This window comes from Hemitrygon akajei, chromosome 12, assembly GCF_048418815.1.
Source record: "Hemitrygon akajei chromosome 12, sHemAka1.3, whole genome shotgun sequence".
Taxonomy (NCBI): domain Eukaryota; kingdom Metazoa; phylum Chordata; class Chondrichthyes; order Myliobatiformes; family Dasyatidae; genus Hemitrygon; species Hemitrygon akajei.
The window spans coordinates 67,030,410-67,056,670 of NC_133135.1; the positions used below are offsets into that span (position 1 = coordinate 67,030,410).

General features: G+C 39.6%; 1 protein-coding gene across 8 annotated transcripts in view; it reads right to left on the reverse strand.

Annotated features, from left to right (window-relative positions):
* The window catches only part of LOC140737141 (zinc finger protein GLIS3-like), a 339,442-nt gene that overhangs the window by 57,194 nt on the left and 255,987 nt on the right, over positions 1-26,261 (reverse strand). For all 8 annotated transcript variants that reach the window (XM_073063344.1, XM_073063348.1, XM_073063345.1 and 5 more), the window contains 2 exons: positions 8,229-8,370; positions 3,072-3,240 (listed from right to left, as the gene is read on the reverse strand). In XM_073063344.1, coding sequence (XP_072919445.1) covers positions 3,072-3,240; positions 8,229-8,370 — 311 coding nt within the window. The remainder of the gene's footprint in view (positions 1-3,071; positions 3,241-8,228; positions 8,371-26,261) is intronic.

Sequence of the window (26,261 nt, forward strand, 5' to 3'; positions counted from 1 at the left end):
CTCAGGTTGGAGGAGCAACACATTACATTCCATTTGGGTAGCCTCCAACTCGAACTTCTGTTAATGCCCACCCCCCACTTCACCATTCCCCATTCCCCTCTCTCACATTTTCTCCTTTCCTACCCATCACCTCCCACTCCCTTTTCTTTCTTCCACAGCCTTCTGTCCTCTCCTGTCAGATTCCCCCTCCTCCAGCCCTTTAGCTCTTTCACCAACTGACTTTCCAGCACTTTACTTCACCCTTCTCTCTCTCCAGGTTCCACCTATCACCTACCACCTTGTAGTTCTTCATCCCCTCCCCCACCTTCTTACACTGACTCATCTTCTTTTTCTCCAGTCCTGATGAAGGACTCGAAACGTCGACCGTTTACACTTTTCCACAGATGCTGCTTGACCTGCTGAATTGAACAATATGGGCAGAGTTTATTATACCTTTCATAAGGATGGGGACAATTAGGGATCAAAATCAATACCCTAGAGGTAGAGGGCATGACTGAGGTACTAAATGATCACTTTAAATTTGTTTTAACTAAAAGAGAAACTGCTTCTGTCATCATAGTAAATTAAGAGATGTTTGTAAAGCTGGATGAATTAAAATCTAATCAAATTAATACCAGGCAGGTCACCCACGCAGCTATAATTGAAATTAAGTAAATCCGCAGCTCCAAATGCAAAATTAAAGGAAAAATTTGTCTTTGAGTCAAAGATTTTGATACTTGATTAGACATGGGGTGAGAGGGAGGAAAGGATAGTTGAGGGCGAAAATATTGGGACAGGAGATATGGAAATCTTACATTATTTTTGATAAGTAGATGTGAGGATAAAGTCAGCAAATACAACCTAATCAATTCACAAGAGATGATTTTTCAGTAATACAGGAATAAATTAATATCACTCAGATCAGCTGAATAATTAACAGAAGCTAACTTGAATTTCAAAAAGACAAACTTGTTTATCTATTTGAAAGAATTGCCTGAAGACGTAGCAAAAAGGTTGAATGAGATAATGAGGTTGATATAAATACAGACATGCACAGAAACTGCCACAAAATTAGCATGTCAATAAGGTTGAAGTGCCTGGAATAAAATAAAGCATTGACATGTGGGTGAGAAATTGGGTTAGGGACAGAAAGCAAAGTCACAGTGAGCTGCTGTTTCTCAGACTAGATTAAGGTGATACAGTGCTTTTGTCTGGTGTTAGTACTGGGACGAGTGCTTTTCCTGATACATAAATGGTGTACAGAAGACATAATCAATATCTATAGATAATATAATAACAACTTGGCTGTGTTACTTAAAGACAGGATGACAGACTTCAAGAAGATGTAGACTGATGAAATAAGCAAACTAAATTTAACACAGGAAAGTATTAAAGAGGCACTGGGCTGGAAAAGTGATGAAGCTACGAACAAATTTAGCAAAACTTGGTGACGGTAATTGGGGAAAGGCATACAATTCTGATAACTGTATTTTATGAATGATGTTGATGATGAATGATGCCAGCACGGTAGCATAATGCTTTATTAAAGTGAATGTAATTGATTGCCACTCCTGACTTTAAGGAACTTGTACATTCTCCCTGTGACTGCATCAGTTTCCTCTGGGTGCTCCGGTATCCTCCAACTTTCCAAATACTTATAGGTGAGGGTAAGTATGTTGTGCCAGGAACACAGTGACATTTGCGAGCTGCTCCCAGCATATGGTCAGACTGTGTTAGTTGTTTATGCAAATGACATTTTTCACTGTATGTTTTGATGTTTCGATGTGCATGTGACAAATAAAGCTAACCTTTGATGAGGCAAAGTGGTCTAGTGACTAGCGTAACACTATTACAGCGTCAGTGACCAGTTCAGTTCCTACTGCTGTGTGCAAGGAGTTTGTACATTCTCCCCATGACCACATGGGTTTCCTTCCAGTGTTCTGCTTTCCTCCCACATTCCAATGGCATACAGGTTAGTAGGTTAATTGCTTAATGGGTATAATTGGGTGGCATGGGTTTGTAGGCCAGAAAGGCCTGTTACTGAGCTTTATCTCTAAATAAATATTTTAAAGCAATTGTGCAGAAAAGATGAGCTGGAATGATTCTAGTGATGGCAGACTTTTGTTAAGGGTAATGCAGTGGAGGATAGGGATGTTCATATTTAAGTAGTGAAGACATGTCCTTCTTTCCTCTTTTCTCATATCAACAAAGCTGATGCACACATTTTAACTATTATAATTGGAAAGCCATCAGGATATAAAAGTTGGATGTTTATTTTCACCTCTTAGTACAGTACTGTGCAAAAGTCTTAGGTATATATATATTGTTTGATAAACAAATATAGCTTAGAAGCCAAGACTTTTGCACACACTGTATTTGCCAACATGAAGCAGAGAACAGGTTTGTAAATTGGGAATAGCGAGGGTAGAGCGCCACAGGAGGGGTGTGGGACAGGTGGCAGAGAAAGGGTCCCAGAGGAGGGTTGTGGCATGGGTGCCCAAGACACCAGGCAGGGTTATTTGATTCCAAATGATTGATCTATTGATCATTACAGAATGCATCTCCAGTGCTTCCCACTCCCTCCCCCCTCCCTTCCACTTTTCCCAAACCTGATTCCCCTCTCCCTGCCCCTTTTCCCAAACCTGATTCTCCTCTCTCTGCCCCTTTTCCCAAACCTGATTCTCCTCTCTCTGCCCCTTTTCCCAAACCTGATTCTCCTCTCTCTGCCCCTTTTCCATTCTCAGTCCACAATAGGGATCCATATCAGAATGTGGTTTATTATTATTCATACATATCATGAAATTTGTTTCTCTTTGCAGCAAAAGTAGTGCAATACATAAAATTACTAAAGAATGATGCAAAAGTCTAAGGCACCTGAGACTTTTGCACAATACTGAATGTCTACTGCCACCCTAGCTGCTAACAACCAACAGTGCAGGTATCAAAGCCAGTGGTGAATTCTGTGGCTGGCTGTTTTTCCTTCTCAACTATCACTGAGGTAGGTTAACTCCATCAATTTACTTTCACTTTCATAACTGCAGTCCAAATGTAGGTACCTAGGATCTAGTAAGTCTTAAACTTGTCAATCTTACCCTAGTTTTGAATCTTCCACTTTCGACAGCTGTGCAAGATGACCATGTGGGCTGTGTAAGTCCCCTTCCAGGGAATGGCAGTCGGAGGACGAACTTCGGGTGAGCTGTGGAGATGATAAAATGGATGCCGCTGGCCCATTGTGCCTGGTGGGTGAGCAACTGTACATCCCTAAATGAACAAGTAAAAGAATTGTCTCAGCTCATCAAATTAAAAATACTGCTACCCTATTTTCTTCACAAATTAATTTGCCTAGTTAATTTTGTTAACTACTCTTGAAAGCTAAAATTGCCGACGATGTAATACAAACATATTAATTTCTGAAGATAGACTTGACTTAAAATGGATCAAATTTTAACTAAATATAATCTTAATCTCAAATGAAGGCAATATTGAAACTAAATTAAATCTGCGTCTCACATTTCTATTATACTTGAAGTCGTCAAACATAGATTGAAGCAAACGTTCATAAATCTGTAAGTAAGCTTGCAGCATATTGGAAATAGCATGAATGAAGAAAAAGTAATTAGTTTTTCCTTGTTTCAGAGAATTTTACAAAATTTAGGTTTCATGATAGTAAAATTTGACTTGTCATAATACCTTTATCCTCATAAATTTAATGTTTTCTTTGAGCAAAATCAAGGCTACAGCAGATGTGCTTGGATGTTATAAATGCATCCAATCTTAAAACCTGCATTTCTTTCAGATCTTCAGCAGTCATTCTGGGATACCACTAATGAAGAATTTTGTTGCATTTCGATTCATTTTCAATTATCTCAGGAAAGCCCACAACTCCAAAACCACCTGTCATCTAATCCAGACCCTGAGCTATGAAAAACATGATCCTAGGAAAAATATTCAAAGTATCAGCTTATAGCAGCTTACTTCCTGACTTTAAAGTGGTTCTAAAATCACAACTCACTTACAATCAAAGGAACAAAGTACAGAGGATCCCTTGGCCTGAAATGTCGACTGTACTTTTTTCCATAGATGCTGCCTGCCCTGCTGAGTTCCTCCAGCATTTTGTGTGTTGCTTGGATTTCCAGCATCTGCAAATTTTCTCTTGTTTACAATCAAAGGAGTAGTTTTTGTGAAATTCACCACTAGCAGGGAGATCTGACATGAATATCACCTCCTCTAAAATAGTTTTGCTTAAAATCAGACTTTTATCAATAGACAACAGGAATTTGAAGCAAAAGTATTCTCAACAGACGATAACATCTGTTAGTAAGTGTTGAAACTCTTGTTAATATTTCTTGACTGTGTTTCTCAACTCTGGGAAGATTTCTGTGTGTGCAAGTATTTAGCATCACAGTAATACACTTGCATCATCAATCAAGAATATAATAGCTCACTGTTGGCCTAAATTGTGAAAAAGTTGGCTAACTTAATGCCTGTGATTATCGTCATAATATCTGCCAAGTTTGGAAAGCAAGGTCTAAAAACTGGATCAGAGACATCCTGGCACCAAATGTAAGTCACATTAGTTGTAGTGTGGAGATATGAATAAGTTCTCCCGATAAACTTCAACATTTTTAAAATTCACATTATCAATCCTTCAGTTTGTATCAAGTGTAAGGAAGTAGGCTTTCATTTGTGTTTTTCATTGCAATGTAGCATTTAATCTCTGACAAACTCTGACCTCAGTTAATCTTTAGATTTAATGGAAAACTGTTCAATCTATGGCCACTGCAATCAGAACAAAAATCATTACAACTTCAGTTGTGAAGCCGCCATATGCAAAGGGCACGTGTGCTTGCGTGCACTCAGAGGCAGGGTTCAAAGCCAGCAACGACTTTTCACTGAAATACACGAGGGAATCAGCCTAACTCTCTACATCCACAAAACAATGGCTTTCTACCAATATGTCCCCATTCCACAATACTGCACTCCATCAATAAACACTCATTAGGAGATCTGGAACAGGTAGACCACCTTCCATGAATTTGGAGCCATTTCTCGACAAAGGATGTCATCAGTAATGAAATTCACCATCACTTTAAAATGCACCAGCATAGCCTTTGGTCAGATGATGAAAGGTACGTCAGACCTGGCATAAACCTTACACTTTGTTGAACAATATTGCTTGGTTTCCTCCTCCTGAGGCCTGGACTACCCATCACAGGCACTGCAAGGCACTTGAAGATATCAACAATGATCTGAGTTCCCTGGAAGGACAAGTGAATCATTGTCTCAGTGTCTGGTCTCAGACGAATACCAAGTTACAGAATAATGTAGCACAGCTACAATCCTTCAGCCCAACTAGTCCATGCCAACCAAACAACAGCAACAGCACAGAGACCCTAATTAAACTCAGTCAACTCTACTGGGAGGGTCACATCATTTGCATACTTGACACCAGACTCTGGAAACAAAACTGTATTCCAAGAACTGCTGTGGGGATAGAAAACTAAGCAAGGTGAAAAATGTGATGTCATTGTTTACATAAAATAATTTGCAGTACACCTTCTTTAGAAAATGCAATATCTTGACTGATTCCCAGGAAGCTCTGACCTCTGACCCTTTGAAACTGAGAATATGGGTTAGTAAGGAGAACATCAAATCCATGCACTAACATCAGAAAGAGTGCACCATCACACAGGACTACCCATCGGCCCAACCCCTCAGGTACCATGCAGAAATATCTGCTGTTTTCACAACGGCCTCAAAAGCGTTCCGAGAAACCACAAAACTGGAGTGGAAGCACATCATTCTCAATCCAGAGGTAATCACAGATCCTGATTATCACAATCTTGAAGAATTATGGAAGTTGCAGCAAGGCAAGGATTAACATAATCTCCGGGCAAATGTTTTAAGTAGAGTGCAAACAGCCAAGACAAGAAAGGTCTTTGAAAGAGTATAGCTTCCCAATGCACACCAGAGGTATGGAGATGAGATAACCAATATAAGGCACTCACATACTAACTTAGGGGCAATTGCTTTACTGACTTCAAAGTATTAATGATTGTCAGCTTGTGGTTCCTAATAACTTTTAATACTTGTACTGTGAATGATTAATTAGAAACATAGAAAACCTACAGCACAATACAGGCGCTTCACCCACAAAGCTGTGCCGAACATGTCCCTACATTAGAACTACCTAGGCTTTTACCCATAGCCTTCTATTTTTCTGAGCTCCATGTAGTCATCCAGGAGTCTCTTAAAAGACCCTTAGTTTCTGCCTCCACCACCGCCGCCGGCAGCCCATTCCACGCCCTCACTACTCTCTGCGTAAAAACCTTACCACGACATCTCCTCTGTACCTACTTCTGAGCACCTTAAAACTATGCCCTCTCGTGCTAGCTATTTCAGCCCTGAGGAAAAGCCTCTGACTATCAACACGATCAATGCCTCTCATTATCACGTACCCCTCTATCAGGTCATCTCTCATCCTCCGTCGCTCCAAGGAGAAAAGGCTGAGTTCACTCAACTTATTCTCATAAGGCATGCCCCCCAATCCAGGCAACATCCTTGTCAATCTCTTCTGCACCCTTTCTATGGTTTCCACATCCTTCCTGTAGTAAGGCAACCAGAATTGAGCACAGTACTCCAAGTGGGCTCTGACCAAGGGTCCTATATAGTTGCAACATTACCTCTCGGCTCTTAAACTCAATCTCACAATTGATGAAGGCCAATGCACCATATGCCTTCTTAACCACAGAGTCAACCTGCGTAGTAGCTTTGAGTGTCCTATGGACTTGGACCCCAAGATCCCTCTGATCCTCCACACTGCCAAGAGTCTTACCGTTAATACCATATTCTGCCATCATATTTGACCTACCAAAATGAACCACCTCACACTTATCTGGGTTGAACTCCAACTGCCACTTCTCAGCCCAGTTTTGCATCATATCAATGTCCCGCTGTAACCTCTGACAGCCCTCCACACTATCCACAACACCCCCAACCTTTGTGTCATCAGCAAATTTACTAACCCATCCCTCCACTTCTTCATCCAGGTCACTTATAAAAATCACAAGGAGTAGAACCGATCCCTGAGCCACTCCAATGGTGACCGACCTCCATGCAGAATATCACCTGTCTACAACCACTCTTTGTCTTCTGTGGGCAAGCCAGTTCTGGATGTACAAAGCAATGTCCCCTTGGATCCCATGCCTCTTTACTTTCTCAATAAACCTTGCATGGGGTACCTTATCAAATGCCTTGTTTTTGCAAGAAAGGAATTAAAACATATGGTCAATGGTCAATATCCATAATTGCTAGGCCAATTATGCATAAAATGGCTCTGCTCAGAATTCAGAACAGTATGGTAACAAGGGCCATGTTCTTCTTCTTGTGCACAAATAAACTAAAGTGTGATTGAGTTGTAAGTGTACGTGTGTTCGGGGTCCATTTATTATATTTGATTATCAATGACGATGGAATCACAATACAGCAATGTGTTAATCAACATCATGGTCTTACTTTGCCACTTGCTCTTCCTTCAAAAACATGCAGATGTGTTCTTATTTTTCTTACACAGAGTTAAATTTTATACAGCAGAATCCTTTTTTTAATCTTGTTCTACCTTCACATCTCCAAGTTCATATAATCTGCAACAGGAGTTCCCTAACAACTTAGATGATAAACTCTAGTGACTAAACTTTTTCTGGACCAGCTCATAAAATGTATTGACTAGCCTTTCTCAAACTGTGAAATTTCTTACTTCTATACTTACAATGGTGTGCCCAGCCATTTCTTCCCAATTCCCAGCCCACCATTCCAATCACACGTTTGCTTCCCTTCAGTATACAACCTATTTCAAAGAGCAAGCGTTCACTACTCATACTTTCTTGGTCTATGTCTTGTCTTCTTTTTGTAACTATTATGATATCCTGCATCTACAGACAAAAGTAGATGAAATTCTATATACACAAACAGAATAAGTAAAGTCACCAGACAATAAGAGCAAGGGTAAAAGACAAAGTCAGGAAGAGGTATGTTTGCATAGAGGCAAGTAATGGAATAGATGTTGATGCTATTGTTGAAATAAGGGAGAGTTTTGGGAAGCTAAAAGTACCAAGCAATGAGTTCCAACAGACAAGGATATAATTATATTTTTCTTATTTTAGACAAAACAGCTGTGATGGATGCTATAATCTAGTATGAGGATAATTTATGTGAATGCAACAATTTTATTTTAAATATTTAAACTATACCTGGATACAGCTCATGATTGACCACCAAAGTTCTTCCAATTGTGTTGTTTGTTACACTGCACGGAGAAGTTGCTGGTTGAAGAGCTTGAATAGTTTGGCAGTCATTCATCATATCTTGTTCAAGTTCAGTGCCTGAGCGTAGCTTCAAATAAAAGGGAAGATAAAGTAAAAAAGACTCCAATCAGCACATGTCTGATGTGATTTCAGCTCATTATCATATAGTCTAAATATTTGCAGAAGCTGCCAAAACACAATGATTTGACTGTGGAAGCTTAAGAACTATAATAGATTAAGGACTCTTCCAATCATTAAGAGTCCAAATACATTGCAAAGTTGACTCTGCCATTTAAAACAGCAATATTCCAGCATTGATTTATTTTTAACAAGAACAGAGACTGCTGGTTCAAAGTCAAGCAGTATCACTGTAGTGAGAATGATTCAGATGAGCTAACTGGGGTGCCTGGGGTAGTACCACTGGTGAAGGGGCTTGTCATGTCCATTCTGGGGCAGTTCACTCACCTTTGGTCCCCACCAAACACTCAGCTCTCATCTGTGGCTCCAAATAGTTGTTTGGATGCAACAGCAGCCACATCCCAGTACACTGCTTTGACAAGCGGGCTCAACCAGGTGAGGGTAGCTGGTGGGCTTCATACCCCAGTAAGATAGATAGATAGATAGATAGATACTTTATTCATCCCCATGGGGAAATTCAACTTTTTTCCAATGTCCCATACACTTGTTGTAGCAAAACTAATTACATACAATACTTAACTCAGTAAAAAATATGATATGCCTCTAAATCACTATCTCAAAAAGCATTAATAATAGCTTTTAAAAAGTTCTTAAGTCCTGGCGGTAGAATTGTAAAGCCTAATGGCATTGGGAAGTATTGACCTCTTCATCCTGTCTGAGGAGCATTGCATCGATAGTAACCTGTCGCTGAAACTGCTTCTCTGTCTCTGGATGGTGCTATGTAGAGGATGTTCAGAGTTTTCCATAATTGACCGTAGCCTACTCAGCGCCCTTCGCTCAGCTACCGATGTTAAACTCTCCGGTACTTTGCCCACGACAGAGCCCGCCTTCCTTACCAGCTTATTAAGACGTGAGGCGTCCCTCTTCTTAATGCTTCCTCCCCAACACGTCACCACAAAGAAGAGGGCGCTCTCCACAACTGACCTATAGAACATCTTCAGCATCTCACTACAGACATTGAATGACGCCAACCTTCTTAGGAAGTACAGTCGACTCTGTGCCTTCCTGCACAAGGCATCTGTATTGGCAGTCCAGTCTAGCTTCTCGTCTAACTGTACTCCCAGATACTTGTAGGTCTTAACCTGCTCCACACATTCTCCATTAATGATCATGATTAATGATTAATGATAATGATATTAATGATAGGGTCATGCCTGTCCTAGCAAGTGAAGTCAGCTCCGTAAGACTGGGTGGATGGGATCAACTGTGAGATCCAACAGCCAGGAAGGTGGTTCTGCAATTCTTCATGGAGAGCAATGGGCGTGACAAGGTGCGGAAGTAGTCATGGTTATCCACTGCAACCGAGAAAGATTCTAGTTGTGAAGATTATGCATACCACAAGACTTCTGAGGTTGAGAGAGTGGAACTGTCCCAGTGGAACAACTTTTTCACTTTAAAAAACCTCCCACACAAGTTTCACTGTAATTGTCAGATACAATACACAACTGACCAGTTGAGAAACACAAATATTTTTATTGCCATTTGTTTTTCTACCATGAATGATCTACCCTGGAAAGTGACAGGATGTTATGCGGAGACAAATCATTACAACACTACCCTTGTATTGGCCTTGCAACAGAACTACCACCCTTCTCTGCTAACACCAACACCTCACACACCTGAATTTTCAAGGAAGTGGAACAGAATAGTAATAAATGTCCCATGATAAATTCAAAACTCCCTCCCAATGGGTTGAATTTTATCATGGAGTTTTTCTAAGTGAGAACTTCTAGCAGAAATTCAGGCATTGGGGGTGGGGTAGTTAGAATCTTTTAAAAGAGTTCTATTTTTAATAGCGAGAATTCTGTGAAGCATGCTTGTTTCCAAAATCTAGTTTATAAATATTCTAAAATGAATTCTAACATTCCAAAACAAATGCAAGAAATATGTATTTAAAAAGTCCCTTTTATAATTTTTCTCACTGTAAAGCTTTAACCTTTCCTGAATGGAAAAAAAACAGCTTTCATATGTGCATGGAAACGAAGGCCAATTCAAAGACTTTTAGTCAACTGGACAATATAATGGAATCTGTTAAAGTTTTTTATTAGCAGGTTCTGAGCTTCAATTCTGTACATTCAGGTATTCAAGTTAAGTGCCCAAATTTGTACAAGTATAAAGATAGAGGAGGTCTTCTTAAGCCTTTTTTTTTAGGTAAATTAAGGTAGGAAAAGAGAGGCAAGAGTTGCTTCAAAATGCTAAAATCCTAACAAGCAATTAAATTTAATCTCAATTTAGCCCTGTCATACAGAGCTTGATTATTGGAGACTGATAGGAGCAGTGGTCACCAAACCCCTGAGGTTATGGGGAATAGATGGGTAGGGAGAAGTAAAATCTTACAGTTACTGCTGCTGACTCCAATCCAATCACTCCTGCTAGAAATTGCATTTGTTTGTATGTCGAAAGAGCAGAATTTTAATAACTACAGAAAGCCAGCAAAATAAGACTGTACACTTTTCAGAGATCTCAAACCCATATTTATCTGATGTCTAACCGTATCTCTCCATCTGTTTCTCTTCAGGAAAACACAGATTACCTTGAGCCCATTTATGTTGTCAACTCTTTGGTCATTTATTCTATAGATTGATTATCACTTGGGTGAAAACATTCCACCTAACTTTTCTTATTTTTCATATCCTAGTTTTTAATTTGTGCCTCATTCCTTTTCCCAATTGTAAACATCTTAAGTATCTTTGAAACCTTCAATGAGATTACCACTGGAGGAGGGAAGGAATTTCAACTGCTGACCACCCAACTCTTGAACAAGAAAATTAATGACAGGCAAATAAAAATCTGGTGAGGAACCTCAGACATCTCACTTTCAAACAACTAATTAACTGGATGAAATGAGCCACATTTCCCAATGGAAAGAATGATATTTACAACTAATCCTGGCTGAGTGCGCTGGTGGTGAGTTCACGCCAACCAGACCCATGACACTGATGTTCCAGTCAGCGACATTTTCTACATTGAACACTACTTGCCTTGTACTTAAGATTATATTTAAACTAAAGCATATGATATCACTGGAAGAAAATAGGACATTCTCAGTTCTGGACAACAAATATACCTTTAAAATGATCACTGATTTCAACACTATTGGCAGCACACCAACTCACAATAACTACTACACTGGCTCCATGGGAGCCACTGTGAAACATTTTCATGTCACTCACCACACACAGTTATGCAAGAGTAAGAAGGAGATAGAGAAATATTTGAAGATCAGGAAATGGTGATTTTGGAGAACTGTCACAGGAGAGGAGGTGAGGTTTGCAAAGAACAGCCATGATAATATTAAATGATGGAGGTGGTGAGGGGACAGATGTCCTACACCTGGTCCTATATTCTAGACTTCTTGGAGTCAAGACTGAATCAAAACTAAAGTAATTGACAGTGGGAGAAACTGAAATGGGATTTGAACTGCCAGGAGGAAAGAGGACTAAAGGCCCACAATATCATCAATCTGACATGAGAGATTCTACAGATGCTGGAAATCCTGAGCAACAAACACCAAATGCTGGAGAAACTCAGGCAGCACCTATGGAAGGGAATAAACAGTCGACATTTTGGGCTGAGATCCTTCATCAGGACTGGAAAGGAAGGGGGAAGGCCAGAATAAGAATGTGGGGGTACGGGAAGGAATACATGCTGGCAAATGATGAGTGAAACCAGGTGAGGAGGAAGGGGGGTGAGGGTGAGGTATGCACCACTACATTTCAAATGCTTCGTTTACATTTGATCAGAACACTGCTCAGACAACTGCTTCAAAATTAGGGAATCGGCCAGATTACTGGGCAGGAGATCTGGAGAGTTTTCTGAGGTCAATCTGAACAATACGCTCTTAAAGAAAAATTGTATTTAATGCTACCATACTGGTCCTTGGAACATCAGTAATAATACACAAGAGTGCTTTTAAATTTTCTGAAGGCGTTTAAATGAAGGAGGTGAGATGCATTTTGGTCTGTTGATTCAAGGAGTCAGTAAAACAATGAATAGTTTTACTTATTACTTAGCACAGGTGCACCACAAACCTGTGTGCTTAGTCCCCAGCTCTACTTGATTTACACTTATGACTGTGTGGCTCAGCACAGCTCCAATGCTAACTTTTAAGTTTGCTGACAACACTACTGTTACTGGCCGAATCAAAGGTGGTGACAAATCAGCATATAGGAGAGACACTGAAAATCTGGCTGAGTGTTGCCACAGCAACAACCTCTTACTCAACGTCAGCAAGACCAAGGAGCTGATTATTGACATCAGGAGGAGGAAACTGGAAGTCCATGAGCCAGTTTTCATTGGGGGATCAGAAGTGGAGTGGGTCAGCAACTGTGAATTCCTCAGCGTTACCACTTCAGAGGACCTGTCCTGGGCCCAGCAATTATGACAAAAGCACAACAGCACCTCTATGTCCTTAGAAGTCTGTAAAGATTCAGTATGATATCTAAAACTTTGACAAACTTCTATAAGTGTGTTGAAGAGTATACTGAAAGTTCGTATCATGGCCTGGTACGGAAACACCAATGCATTTGAATGGAAAATCTTACAGAAAGTGTGGATACGGCCCAGTCTACCATGGGTAAATCCCTTCCCACCATTGAGCATATCTACACAGAGCACTGTCACAGGAAAGCAGCAACCATCATTGGGACCCCCACCACCCAGGTCCTTCTCTCTTCTTGCTGCTGTCCTGAGGTAGAAGGTGCAGAAACCTCAAAGACCCACACCCCACAACCATCAGGCTCTTCAACCAGTGGGATAAATTCACTCAACTTCACTTGGCCCATCACTGAACTATTCTCACAACTCGTAGACTCACTTTCATGGACTCTTCATCTAATGTTCTGGATATTTATTGCTTATTTATTATTATTTTTTTACTTTTCCTTTGTATTTGCAGTTTGTTGTCTTTTGAACATTGGTTGATTGTCCATCCTGTTGGATGCAGTCCTTCACTGATTCTATTGTGTTTCTTGGATTTACTGAGTATGCCCACAAGAAAATGAATCTCAGGGTTGCATATGATAACATATATGTACTTTGATAATAAACTTGCTTTGTACTTAGCCTTTGAATCAACAGGGCAATTTGCATTTCCACAGCCAGATGAGCATCAGCAAAGTGCCCAGATATGGCAATTTTATTCCTGGTTCTTGAACTTTTTTCTCTAAATTCAAGATGATGGTTCATTTACAAATTATACTTAAAAAAGATCAAAGAGGCCTCATAAAATCAACTCAAAAAAGTTTCCTCCAATGGTTATCACATTGATGTACGTTTTAACTAAAGCACGCATGTCCTTCATGTACCCCTTGAATCAGGTAATGAACCCAATTAAATTTCAAGACTAACAAATAACACAAATGCTATTTTAGCATAGAGACTGGTAATAAGCATTCCAGTCACAAAAGACGGCCTTTTGACCTAAATTAATACAATGCACAACCTTCAAAACTAAAACAGGTTATTCACCACTGAAAGAGTAAAATTCTACACGATGTCCATGAATAGTTCTGCTGCTCCTTTGCTTCAAGCTTCATTTTGTGGCTTGAATGCAAAAAAAGATGTTATGTCAATTTCTGTTTACCAAATATGTGTTTTAAAAATCTTTCTTGTTAATGATTTTTTCTTTATTCCAGCTGTTAAGTTCTCCCATTCAATTTTCTCTTAGTTCCTCTTTCTTTTACCCTTTGTCTTTATATTCCAATATTAAAATGAAAGAATTCTGTTCAACCTAATTCTTACTTTATACTTTCTTTATCACTCTAGGTCTTGCTATCCTTTATTCTGTTTAGGTTGAAACTTCATTAATATTAAATTGAATAGTATCTACTTTTTGACTATATTTACTAATGTTCATCAGTCTTATGAAAAGTCTGAAGAAAAAATGGAAGTACTTCATACTAAGTGAACAATGCTTTCTAAAGTGGCTATAATTCTGACTTAGTATCTATAAGGCTTGGCACTCTCTCTTTCTTTTATTGGATATACTTCCACTTCATTCTTTACTCTGACCCAATTAGTAAGGCAAACATTTCCGTATTTTAATATACACTTATGCAATCAGGAATGATTGGAGATTGAAAATGAGTAAAAACATAGGGCATATAATTGTAACATTAACCATAATTACTGATATAAAACCTTCTTACAATCGAAGAGGAATTTAGTTTCAGTTTTAATGTTCTCAGTGAGACTTATAAAAATTATATTTAATCATATTTTAGCTAAATTAATTGCAGATTTAGACCAGTAAAGAAGGTAGAAAAACATCTAAGAAGGCTTTTAACATAGCTATGTGATAGTTTTTCTCATGCTTTTATTGATGATTAGACTATAAGACATATGAACAGAATTATGCCATTGGGCCCATCAAGTCTGCTCCGTTTAAATGGAAGCAGGAACCGACATTATAACAGTTTTAATGAAGAATATTCATGAATGCCACATTTAGGTCCCAATTCCATAGCCACATCTTGTGCATGCATTTCTGGTTTCTTTCTATGTATAGCTATTAAATATACTTATAGGAATTATCAGGAGCATGTGTCCTCAGCTGGGACAACATTGGTGAATCTACTACTGAAACTTCAACCAAATGGAAAGTGACTTCATATTATCTTGTGAGCATCCTTCAGTTTAACTCAAGCTACATGAGAGGAAGAACCTTTCCTGGACTTCTTTTTAATTTCACCATTACAAATACTTAAAAGTAAATTCATCAGTTTCTAATGGAAAAGACTGGGAATGCTGAATTGGATGGAAGTTACAGATCATTTGTGGTTTGACACTGGTTAATTAACTTGAAGAATGCCAAGTTGATGCAGCAAGGAATTTGTTTAATTCTTAGTTTCCTGGTTTTTTGTACAATTTTGTTAGCTAACCTGTAGTTAGTACATTGAAGCAATACCATTCATCTGATGTGCAAGTGACCCATTTAATAGAATGTTTCATAACTAGGCAGCCATACAGAGCTGTATAACAAATTGAAATAAGTAATCATTAGTGCAGATCATTATGTGTAATCTGGAAACTAGCATTGCCTTACACAATTCCTAGGATCTCCTCAGTTTTGAACTGATTCCACAACCTATGGACTCACTTTCAAGGAAGCTACAACTCATGTTCTCAGTATTATTTACTTATTATTATTATTATTAATATTGGGTTTATTTTTTTGTATTTGCACAGCTTTTCTTCTTTCGAACATTGGTTGCTTCTCAGCCTTTGTGTGCAATGCTTCACTGGTTCTATTGTATTTCTTACCATGCTTCCCAAGAACAACACTTACGCAATCCTCATTTCATTTTGGTACTTCACCGAAATTCCTTCAGCATTGCACCCGTTGCTTGCAACAGTTCAGTTCAGCACCAATATCACTCATGCACTGTTAACAGACCAACTTTCACTGATGCAGAAACAGATAATTTTTGATCAACATATACCAAGGTCTCAGGATGAAGATTTCCAAATGGTTCGGCAGAGACAGGAAGAGCTCATGATTTGTACAGTATTCCGTGAGGACACTATTGAATAACTTTGGAATAATTCATAGTTGCATAACTCAGCAAATTTAAAAGATGTCAAGTAGTTAATGACAGAAATGTAAAATAGCAAATCAGCAATATTCTTTCTACTCTAAGTAGACCAACTTCAAGTTCATTTGTTGTCTAACCGTTTTAAGCTTTAGTCAGCATGTCACTGAATTCTGTCATAATTGATATGTGAAATAGATTTGGCAGCTTTTGTGCACGTGATATACTTTAGGCATGGTAGCTATTCTATGTGAGTTTGTTGACACTACTGAATGTCTGGATCATGCATGCAAGGAATTAAAATTCTGTGAGTCTAAATAACAAAAATGACCATCTGCTCAAGCACAAATCTAAAAGCCTGTCCTTGTCTGAACCACTGCCTACAAGTCCACCACCAAAGCCAGCAAACTGATCTCCAACAAATTATGATCAAGAGAAGGCTTGCTTCTTTCTTTTATTAGGGCGAGGGATTGTTTGGCCATTTAGGATAATAAACCTCTGGAAACTGGCTCACTCATGCACAGGATTTCTTGCACTTTCCAAAAAGTTTCCTTGCTGTGCTACAAGAAGTTGGCATACGTCCAATATGCATTGCTGGGCACCGCACGATTTCTAGCCCAGTGTGTTCAGGTAAGTAGAGAATGCTGGAAAAGGAAAACTTACCCAAAATTTAACTTATTTTTAATCAATATCATTAAACTGTCTTGATCTTATTCTGGTTAGGCTTTGCAAAGAAACATACATCAGAATATGACTGACATTTCTTTATTAGGCTCCATGCTTTAGAGCAGGGGTTCCCAAACGTTTTTATGTCATGGACCAATACCATTAAGCAAGGGGCCTGTGGACCCCAGGTTGGGAACCCCTGCTTTAGACAATATTAATTTTATTTGTTTATTTACTTTTATATGAATTTAATTTCTCATGGTTATCATTTGTTTTAATCTCTGTATTTTCATGCTCACTCACACAGATGTTCAGAAATGATTAGATGATATATTGATACAACTGCAAAAGTTCAGAGGTCCAGTTTTTAATAAGTGAGGGTAAAAAAGTTCTAAATGTTTTTTGGCTGACTTGACATAACAGATACAGACAGAGAAGGAGTAATTTCATATTGAGTGGGCAGAAAACCCACGAGTTACTTTTACAGTGGCATTGTTGGATAGAAGGCTCAAGTTCTCACATATCTGGGAGCCAAGTCCACAAACTGTTGTCCAGGACCAGGTCCCTATCTCTAACTTGACAGCAATGGGCAGTGACCTGTTCAGGAAAAGACAGCAGTAATATTGGTACTACAGACCCAACCAAAGTTAACTGAGAATTTCAAATGGAAATCTGAGCATAAATATATTTCTCCTGTTCATAATTTAAAACATTCAGACTTCAACATAAGAAGATGTGAAAGAAGACTCCAGCTATCGATAAAATATATGTAATCTCTCTTGTGCTTTTTGGCTCATTGGAGATGCTCTTCAGAAGAATAATCAACAAATTATCAAGACTCATTGAAGAGAAGTCGTTAGTATAAAAATGTACCAGAGTCACAAAAATTGAAATTATAGTTCTTAAATGTATTTTCACATTCAGTTATAATTCATCATTTCTCCTTAACAGAAAGTAAGAGACCCATACATCATCACCATCACACGTATAAAATTTTACCCACATTATTTTTTTACATGCAGACAATTACGCACCAGGTTAAATATATATGTATTTAAGTAGATTTATCAGTTATAAATTGTCTATACATTTCATTAACTTCTGAGATCTACTCAGCAGTAAAGGAGTGCTTACCATCCAAGATGCGTGCACTCCAGATGCCCTCAGCTCTGATGGATTGCCTTCTGTTTGCTATATCACTGTTCTACATCATTTGTGTCTCCTGGACATGTCTTGCCTAGCCATGGCTATATCATAGGTCCAGTTCTGCAATTCAGTCCTAGGTTCATCCTGGACAACAGGTTCACTACCACCATCTTCTTGGGTATTACATGCAGGCAAAACCTGATCAATTTGAACCTTTTATATCTCACAACCACATTTATCACATAACTCCTGACTCCCAGAATTTCTGTAGTTTATCTACAGAATAATTCTGTCACTCCTCCACAGGCTGATATTTCCATAACTTCCCAGCTCTTCACATGGAACAGACTCTCCCTGTCTTACCATGCATCTGCAGACTCTTATTCTTTTCATTATCAACCCTTCCAAGCTGGACTGGATTTAATTCAGTCTTGTCTGCAACTGTACAGGCATCTTAGCTAACAATAAAGCTCAATGCTATCTTCTTGATTCATGTTCTGGTTATATTGGAACCTGAACATATTTTAATTTCTGAACAGGGCAAATATATTTCAGACATTTTGTTTTTAGCTTCCACACAAAACTCTAAGAAACCAAATGCCAATTGCACTTAGACACAATGTACCTTACCAAAGCACAGGCTGGCAGCACAAATTACAATAATCCCTTAATGTATTTATGTAATACAGGAATGTGACTCAGATTTCTCTGACACACCTCCTTTGGTTAATAAGGCAAGTCAATCTGTAAATGGCCTCAGCATAATGACTCCAAACAACAGCAGAGTAATGATGATTCTGAAGTTGGAACATTTACACCATGTTAAATTATCCTGTCCACAGTCTCCTAGGAGCTACGTATGTCATCCACCAGATCAATAATCCAAGAGCTGAGTTACCACATTTGACTGAACACATACCTAGAGCACTGGGAAGGCCAGTTAACATGCAATTGTATTTAATTTATAAAAGGGGTTATCTCATCCAGCCAATAGGATAAAGGAACATCCAAGAATATACAGAGAATGTTGCTGAAACTGTGTGAACTTTTTGAAAGAGAAACATATGAGTTGAGTTCTTTTAATTGATGATTTTAGGGTTTTTTTGTAACAGAAAACACTTGCTGGGATTGGATCATAACCAGCAAAGTTCAGCCCATTCAACTAACTGTAGCAAATCATCTTGACATCTATCTTATAACTAGCAGAATGATTGCTCTTGGCAATACTGTGTGAGACATATAGTGCTTAACACAAATGGAGAAAAAGATTAAAAACAGCAGGGGGAACAAACCCAACAAAGCGGAATTAATCTAATCTGCAATTTTAGATTCAGGAACCCCTGCCATCACTGTTACCAGGCATAATTCAGTTCACAGAAATAACTTAACATAAACACACAGCTTACACCATGATAATTCAAAGTAAACCACATTACTACATCTATAAAAATCTGCAAAGTCATTTTATACATGTAATTTATTTTATCAATGTATTATGTAAATCTTTAGTTGGTGTGATTACGATGTTCTTACAGAAAACACATTTTGCTCCAGCCTCTTTCTTCCCCTCCCCCAATCCTTCCTGAAACTGGTGGTTCATTCTGTTTCAGTGACTGAATATTAGAATGTAACATAGAATATAGAAATCTACAGCACATTACAGGCCCTTCAGCCCACAATGTTGTGCCAACCATGCAACCTACTCTACAAACTGCTTCGAATTTCCTTACCGCATAGCCCTCTATTTTTTAAAGCTCCATGTACCTATCTAAGAGTCTCTTAAAAGACCCTATTGTATCTGCCTCTACCACCTTCACTGGCAGTGCATTCCACGCACCCATCACTCTCTGTGTGAAAAGCTTGCTCCTGACATCCCCCTTGTACCTACATCCAAGCACCTTAAAACTATGCCCCCCTCGTGTTGGCCATTTCAGCCCTGGGAAAAAGTCTCTGGCTATCCACACGATCAATGTCCCTCATCATCTTATACATCAGGTCACCTCTCATCCTCTGTTGATCGTGGAGTTCACTCAACCTATTCTCATAAGGCAGGTTCTCCAATACAGGCAGCATCCTTGTAAATCTCCTCTGCACTCTCTCTGTAGTATCCACATCTGTCCGGTAGTGAGGTGACCAGAACTGAGCACAGTACTCTAAGTGAGGTCTAACTAACGTCTTATATAGTTGTAACATTATCTCATGGCTCTTGAGCTCAATCCCATGGTTGATAAAGGCCAACACACCAAATGCTATCAACACTGTCAACCTGTGCAGCAGCTTTGAGTGTCCTAGGAACATGGACCCCAGGATCTCAATGATCCTCCACATTGCCAAGAGTCTTACCATTAATACTATATTCTGCCATCATATTTGACCTACCAAAATGAACCACTTCACACTTATCTGGATTGAACTTCATCTGCAACTTCTCAGCCCAGTTCTGCATCCTATCGATGTCAGGTTGTAACCTCTGACAATCCTCCACAACACCCCTAACTTTTGTGTCATCAGCAAACTTACTAACCCACCCTTCAACTTCTTCATCCAGGTCATTTATAAAAAACACAAAGAGGAGGGGTCCCAGAACAGATCCCTGCGGGACACCACTGGTCACCGTCCTCCGTGCAGAATACGAGTCATCTGCAACCACCCTTTGCCTTCTGTGGGAAAGCCAATTCTGGATCCACAAAACAAGGACCCCTTGGATCTCATGCCTCTTTAATTTCTGAATGAGCCTTGCATGGGGAACCTTATTGCAGTATGCTTAAATGATTATTGTCCAAATGATCACTTTTTTGTGTAAGAAACAAATTTGTAATCCTTTTTCAGATTATCACAGCCCGCAATCTTGTCCTTGCCTATCGTCCACGTATATAGGGTTTTTACAAGTATGACTTAATAATGATCACATACACCTCAATATTTCAGCTGAGCTGGAGGCTCTTCAGAACATTTTTGTTTGAATTGAAAGAGGCTAGGTACAGTAAGTTCAATTTTCCTTCCTTCACCCAAAAATTATCAGCCTTTTCCTCAATTTACATCACATTCATTTGAAATACTTTAAGTATCCAGTAAGATTTTATGTTGAACAATCCTCATAGCAATAGCTGTATCGAAATATGTCTTCAGACTGAACCCTCATTAGTTCTCATCTTTTTTAGTTTGTAATCAAACTTTTAATTTAATTGACATTGCAAATAATCTTATTTATTTTGTACATTAATGATACCACTTTCAAAACAGCATTTTATCTTTTTAGTTTGAGAAATTGTATCCCGTTTCCTTTCAGTTTAATTTTCTTAACACTTGAATTATCCCAATACATTCGTGCTGTATTTTGCCAGAGTTGTTATTACTTTGAGCATAGAGCCCAAGACTGAACCTAAACAAATATTGTAGAAGGTTGTAACAACCACTTTTTAATTTATCTATTTCCTTTAACTATCAATAGCAATAGTTTATTTGTTTATTTGTGGCACTTTTTTCTGCCACCCACGTTACATATCTGCAAACTTAGATCACTTCCTTACTTCACTGCCCTAAGAAATAAAACATTTAAATATTGTCACCATTCACTCTTCTTATTACTAAAATAAATTAAATGAATAAGTGCAAAAATCAGAATGATTTTTATAAAATTTCTCTGCCCACGTAAACATAAACAGCCAGCTTAGCACTTAGCCAAAGTCCAACTTTACAACAGTAAACAGGACTGTAGGAGATTGAATCCTTTGAGTGCTAGCCTCTGTACTATATCAGGTAGCTATCAGTACCTGACCCATCTGGTGGTTGGATGCAATTTCTTTGAGATAATTAAAATAGTTGTGTAAGAAAAGAAGTGTCACAGAATGTCATGCAATATTTGTAATGAATTTTGCATGCCACAGTCCCAAGAGATACCGGATTGCTTGGAAAGAGAGAGAATTTAAAAGAAGCGAATGAGGGCAATCGCACATTTTGCTTGTCATAGTCCTGAGGAGACATTAGGTTGCATAGAGGGAGAGAGTTTAAAAGAAGCGAGCAGAGGCAGTCTGCACATTTTATGTGCCACAGGCCCGAGGAGGCATTGGATTGCACATAATCAGGCACTACACAAGGACCAATAAAAAGTTAGGTTTAAGTGGAGCGGCCACTGTGGGAGTGGCCAAAGTATGAGGGGAAAGTTGAGGCTTTGGCTCATGGAGGCTTCAGCGAGGAGAGCATAGGACATAGGCAGATTTGTTTTTCATTATTTATTCTTTATTTCTTATTGCATATTTAGATCAGTGGGGATATGAGACAGGATACTGGAATGCTACTCTTGTGGAATGTGGGAAGGTAGGGAGACTTCTAGTGTTCCTGATGACTGTACCTGCAAGCTGCAGCTTCTAAAAGACCATGCTAAAGTGATGGAGCTAGAACCAGATGAACTCCTAATCATTCGGGAGACTGAGGGTTGATGGACAAGACATACAGGTAGGTAGTTACACCCAAGGTGCAAGACACAGGTAAATGGGTGACAGTCAGGAGGAGAAGAGGAGGTGGGCAGCCAGTGCAGAGTATCCCTGTGGACATTCCCCTCAACAACAGGTTTACATCTTTGGATACTATTGGTGGGGGAAATGACCTGGCAGAGGACAGCCACAGCAGTCGAGTCTGGCTCCAGGGAAGCGGGGAGAAGAGGTGAGCTATGGTGATTGAGGATTCGTTGGTTAGGGGAACAAAAAGGAGATACTGTGGACGAGAATGAGATTCCCAGATGGTTTGTTACATCCCGGGCGCCAGGGACAGGTACATCTTGGATCGATTCCACAGCATTCTTAAGTGGGAGAGTGAGCAGTCAGAGGTCACGGTCCATGTTGGTATCAATAACGTGGGTAGGAGTGGTGATGAGGTCCTGCAAGATGAGTTCAGGGAGTTAGGTGCTAAGTTAAAGGTCTTAGGTTGTGATCTCAAGATTGCTACCCATGCCGTATGCTGGTGAAGCCAGAAATAGAAAGATCATACAGTTTAGCATGTGACTAAGGAGTTGATGCAGGGGGGAGGACTTCAGATTTTTTGGATCATTGGGCTCTCTTCCAGGGAAGGAGAAACCTGTACAGAAGGGGTGGTTTGCACCCAAACTGGAGGGAGAACTAAAGTTTGCTGGTGCTGAACATGGGCAGGGTATTTAAACTAGAGTTGCAGGGGGCTGGGAACCAGAGTACCAGAGCGGACAGTTGTGGAAAAATTGACTACATATGAAGTCAGGAGTCGAAATGTCGAGCGTGATGGGACTAATGTTCTGAGCTGAGTATACTCCAGTGCAAGCAATATTGTAGGAAATACGGATGGGCTTAAGGCATGGATCAGCACGTGGAAGTACGACATTGTACCCATTAGGGAGACTTGCTTGCAGGAGGGGCAGGACTGACAGCTCAGTGTTCCAGGGTTCTGTTATTTTAGATGTGATAGAAGGGAAGGGATTAAAGGGGGAGGGGTGATATTACCAGTTAGGGAAAATGTCACAGCAGTGCTTGGTCAGAACAGACTAGACAGCTGCCTTAGTGAGGCTTTATGGGTAGAACTGAGGAATAAGAAAGGTATAACCACATTAATGGTATTATATTATAGAATACCCAATAGTCCACGAGATTTAGAGGAGCAAATTTGTAGAGAGATCGCAGATTGTCGCAAGAAACATTAGGTTGAGATAGTTGGTGATTATAACTATCCACATATGGACTGAGACTTCCAAACCGTAAAAGGGCTGGATGGGAAAGAGTTTGTCAAATGTGCTCAGGAAAGTTTCCGTAATCAATACATGGAAGTTTCAACTAGAGAGAGAGCGATATTAGATCTCCTATTATGTAATGAGAAAGGGCAGGTGACAGAAGTTTGTGTAGGGGAATACTTTGCATCTAGTGATAATGTAATCAAGGTAATTATGAAAAAGGATAGGTCTGGTTCTCAGGTTGAGATTGTAAATTGGGGAAAGGCCAGTTTTGAAAGTATCAGAAAGGATCTGGTAAATGTGGATTGGGACAGGCTGTTTTCTGGTAAAAGTGCACTTGGTGAGTGGGAAGCCTTCAAAAGTGAAATTTTGAGAGTATGGAGTTTGCATGTCCTCTCAGAATAAAAGGCAAGGATAACAGGTTTAGGGACCTTGTTTTTCGAAAATATTGAGACCCTGGTTAAGAAAAAGAAGCAGGTGCTTAATAGGTATAGGCAGGCAAGAACAAATGAGATACTTAAGGAGTAGAAGATATGCAAGAGAATACTTCAGAAGGAAATCAGGAGATCCATTACTGTGCAGAAGTTTTAGGCATGTATTTATAGTTAGGATGCACAATACTGTATATGACAATGTGAAGCAGAGATCAAGTTTGTAAATCTGGCAGGAACAAAGGATGTTGGGAATAGCGAGGGTGGAGTGCTGCAGGGTGTGGGACAGGTGGTAGAGAAGGAGTGCCAGACAAGGGGGGGGGGGGTGGCCTGGGTGAAAACACACCCAACCGAGACACCAGGCAAGATAACTTGATTCCAATTAGTTTATTGATCATTATAGAATGTCTCTTAGGTGCTTCCCATTCCCTCCCCTTTCCCTTCTCATTTTCCCAACAATGATATCCCTCTCCCTGTCCCCTTCCTAGTCTCAGTCTACAATAGATACCCGTATCAGAATCAGGTTTATCATCACTCACATATGTCATGAAATTTGAGTTTTTTTTAAAAAACGCCGGCAGAACAGTGCAATACATGAAATGCTGACTGTACTGTGCAGAAGTCTTAGGCATCCCGGCTTTACTTACGTGCCTAAGACATTTGCACAGTACGGTACATGAAGAGCAAATGGATAGCAAGTGGCAAATTAGGTCCTGTGATAGATCAGGGTGGCAATCTATGCATGGAGCCAAAAGAGATGGGGGAGATTTTAAATGAATTTTTTACAACTATATATACATGGGAGATAAACACAGAGTCTATAGATGACAGGCAAAACAGCAGCAAGATCATTAAAGAGGAGGTGGTTTTAGATCTTCTATACAGATTACAGAGGAGAAAGTGTTTGTTGTCTTGAGACAAATTAGGGTGGATAAATCCTCAGGGCCTGACAAGGTGTTCCCTTGGACCCTGTGGGAGGCTAATTCAGAAATTATGGGGCACCTAGCAGAGATATTTAAAACATTTTTAGCCATGGGTAAGGTGTTGAAGGATTGGAGGATAGCTAATGTTGTTCCATTGTTTAAGAAAGGCTCCAACAATAAGCCAAGAATTTATAGACCTGTGTGCCTGACATCAGTAGCGGAAAAGTTATTGGAAGGTATTCGAAGGGACTGGATATATAAGTATTTGGATAGGCAAAGACTGATTAGGGATAGTCAGTATGGCTTTGTGCTTGGCAAGTTATGTCTAACAAACCTTTTAGAGTTTTTCGAGGAAGTTATCAGGCAAGTTGATGAAGGCAAGGCAGTGGATGTTGTCTACATGAACTTTAGCAGGCTTCTGATGAGGCCCTGCATGGGAGGTTGGTCAAGAAGGTTCCGTCACTTGCCATTCAAGATGAGGTAGTAAATTAGATTAGACATCGGCTTTGCAGCTGAAGCCAGAGAGAGTGGTTGCCTCTCTGACTGGAGGCCTGTGACTAGTGATGTACTTCAAGGATCAGTGCTGAGTCTGTTGTTGTTTGTCATTTATATTAACGATCTGGATGATATTGTGGTAAACAAGCTCAGCAAATTTACAGATGACACCAAGATTAAGGGTGTAGTGGACTGTGCAGAAGATTGTCAATGCTTGCAGCAGGATCTGGACCAGCTGGTGAAATGGGCTGAAAAATGGCAGAAGGTATTTAATGCAGACAAGTGCAAGGTGTTGCACTCTGGGAGGATCAGCCAGGGTTGGTCTTACACAGTGAGCAGTAGGGACACTGAGGAGTGTAGCAGAACAGAAAATCTGGGAACATAGATCCATAATTCCTTGAAAGTGGTGTTGCAGGTAGATAAGGTTGTAAAGAAAGTTTTTGGCATATTAGCCTTCATAAATCAATATACTGAGTACAAAAGTTGGGACGTTATGTTAAAATTGTATATGATGTTGATGAGGCCTAAATTGGAGTATTGTGTCCAGTTTTGGTTACGAACCTACAGGAAAGATGCAAGTAAGACTGATAGAGTGCAGAGAATATTAACAAGGATATTGCCAGGATATGAAGATTGATTTGCAGGGAAAGATTGAACAGGTTAGGACTTGACTCCCTAGAACAGGGGTGTCAAACTCATTTTAGGTCACGGGCCGGATTGAGCAAAATGCAGCTTCATGCGGGCCGGATCAGTCGGACGCGTGCGAACGCAGCTTTCGTTGCCTCCGTTTTTTCAGCCTGCTCTCATGTGTCTCAGTCTCTGCTATAACTACAAAGTGTTTCACTTTACAAATTCCATTTCTTATGAAGAAGACTGCCGAATAAACACTAAAAACC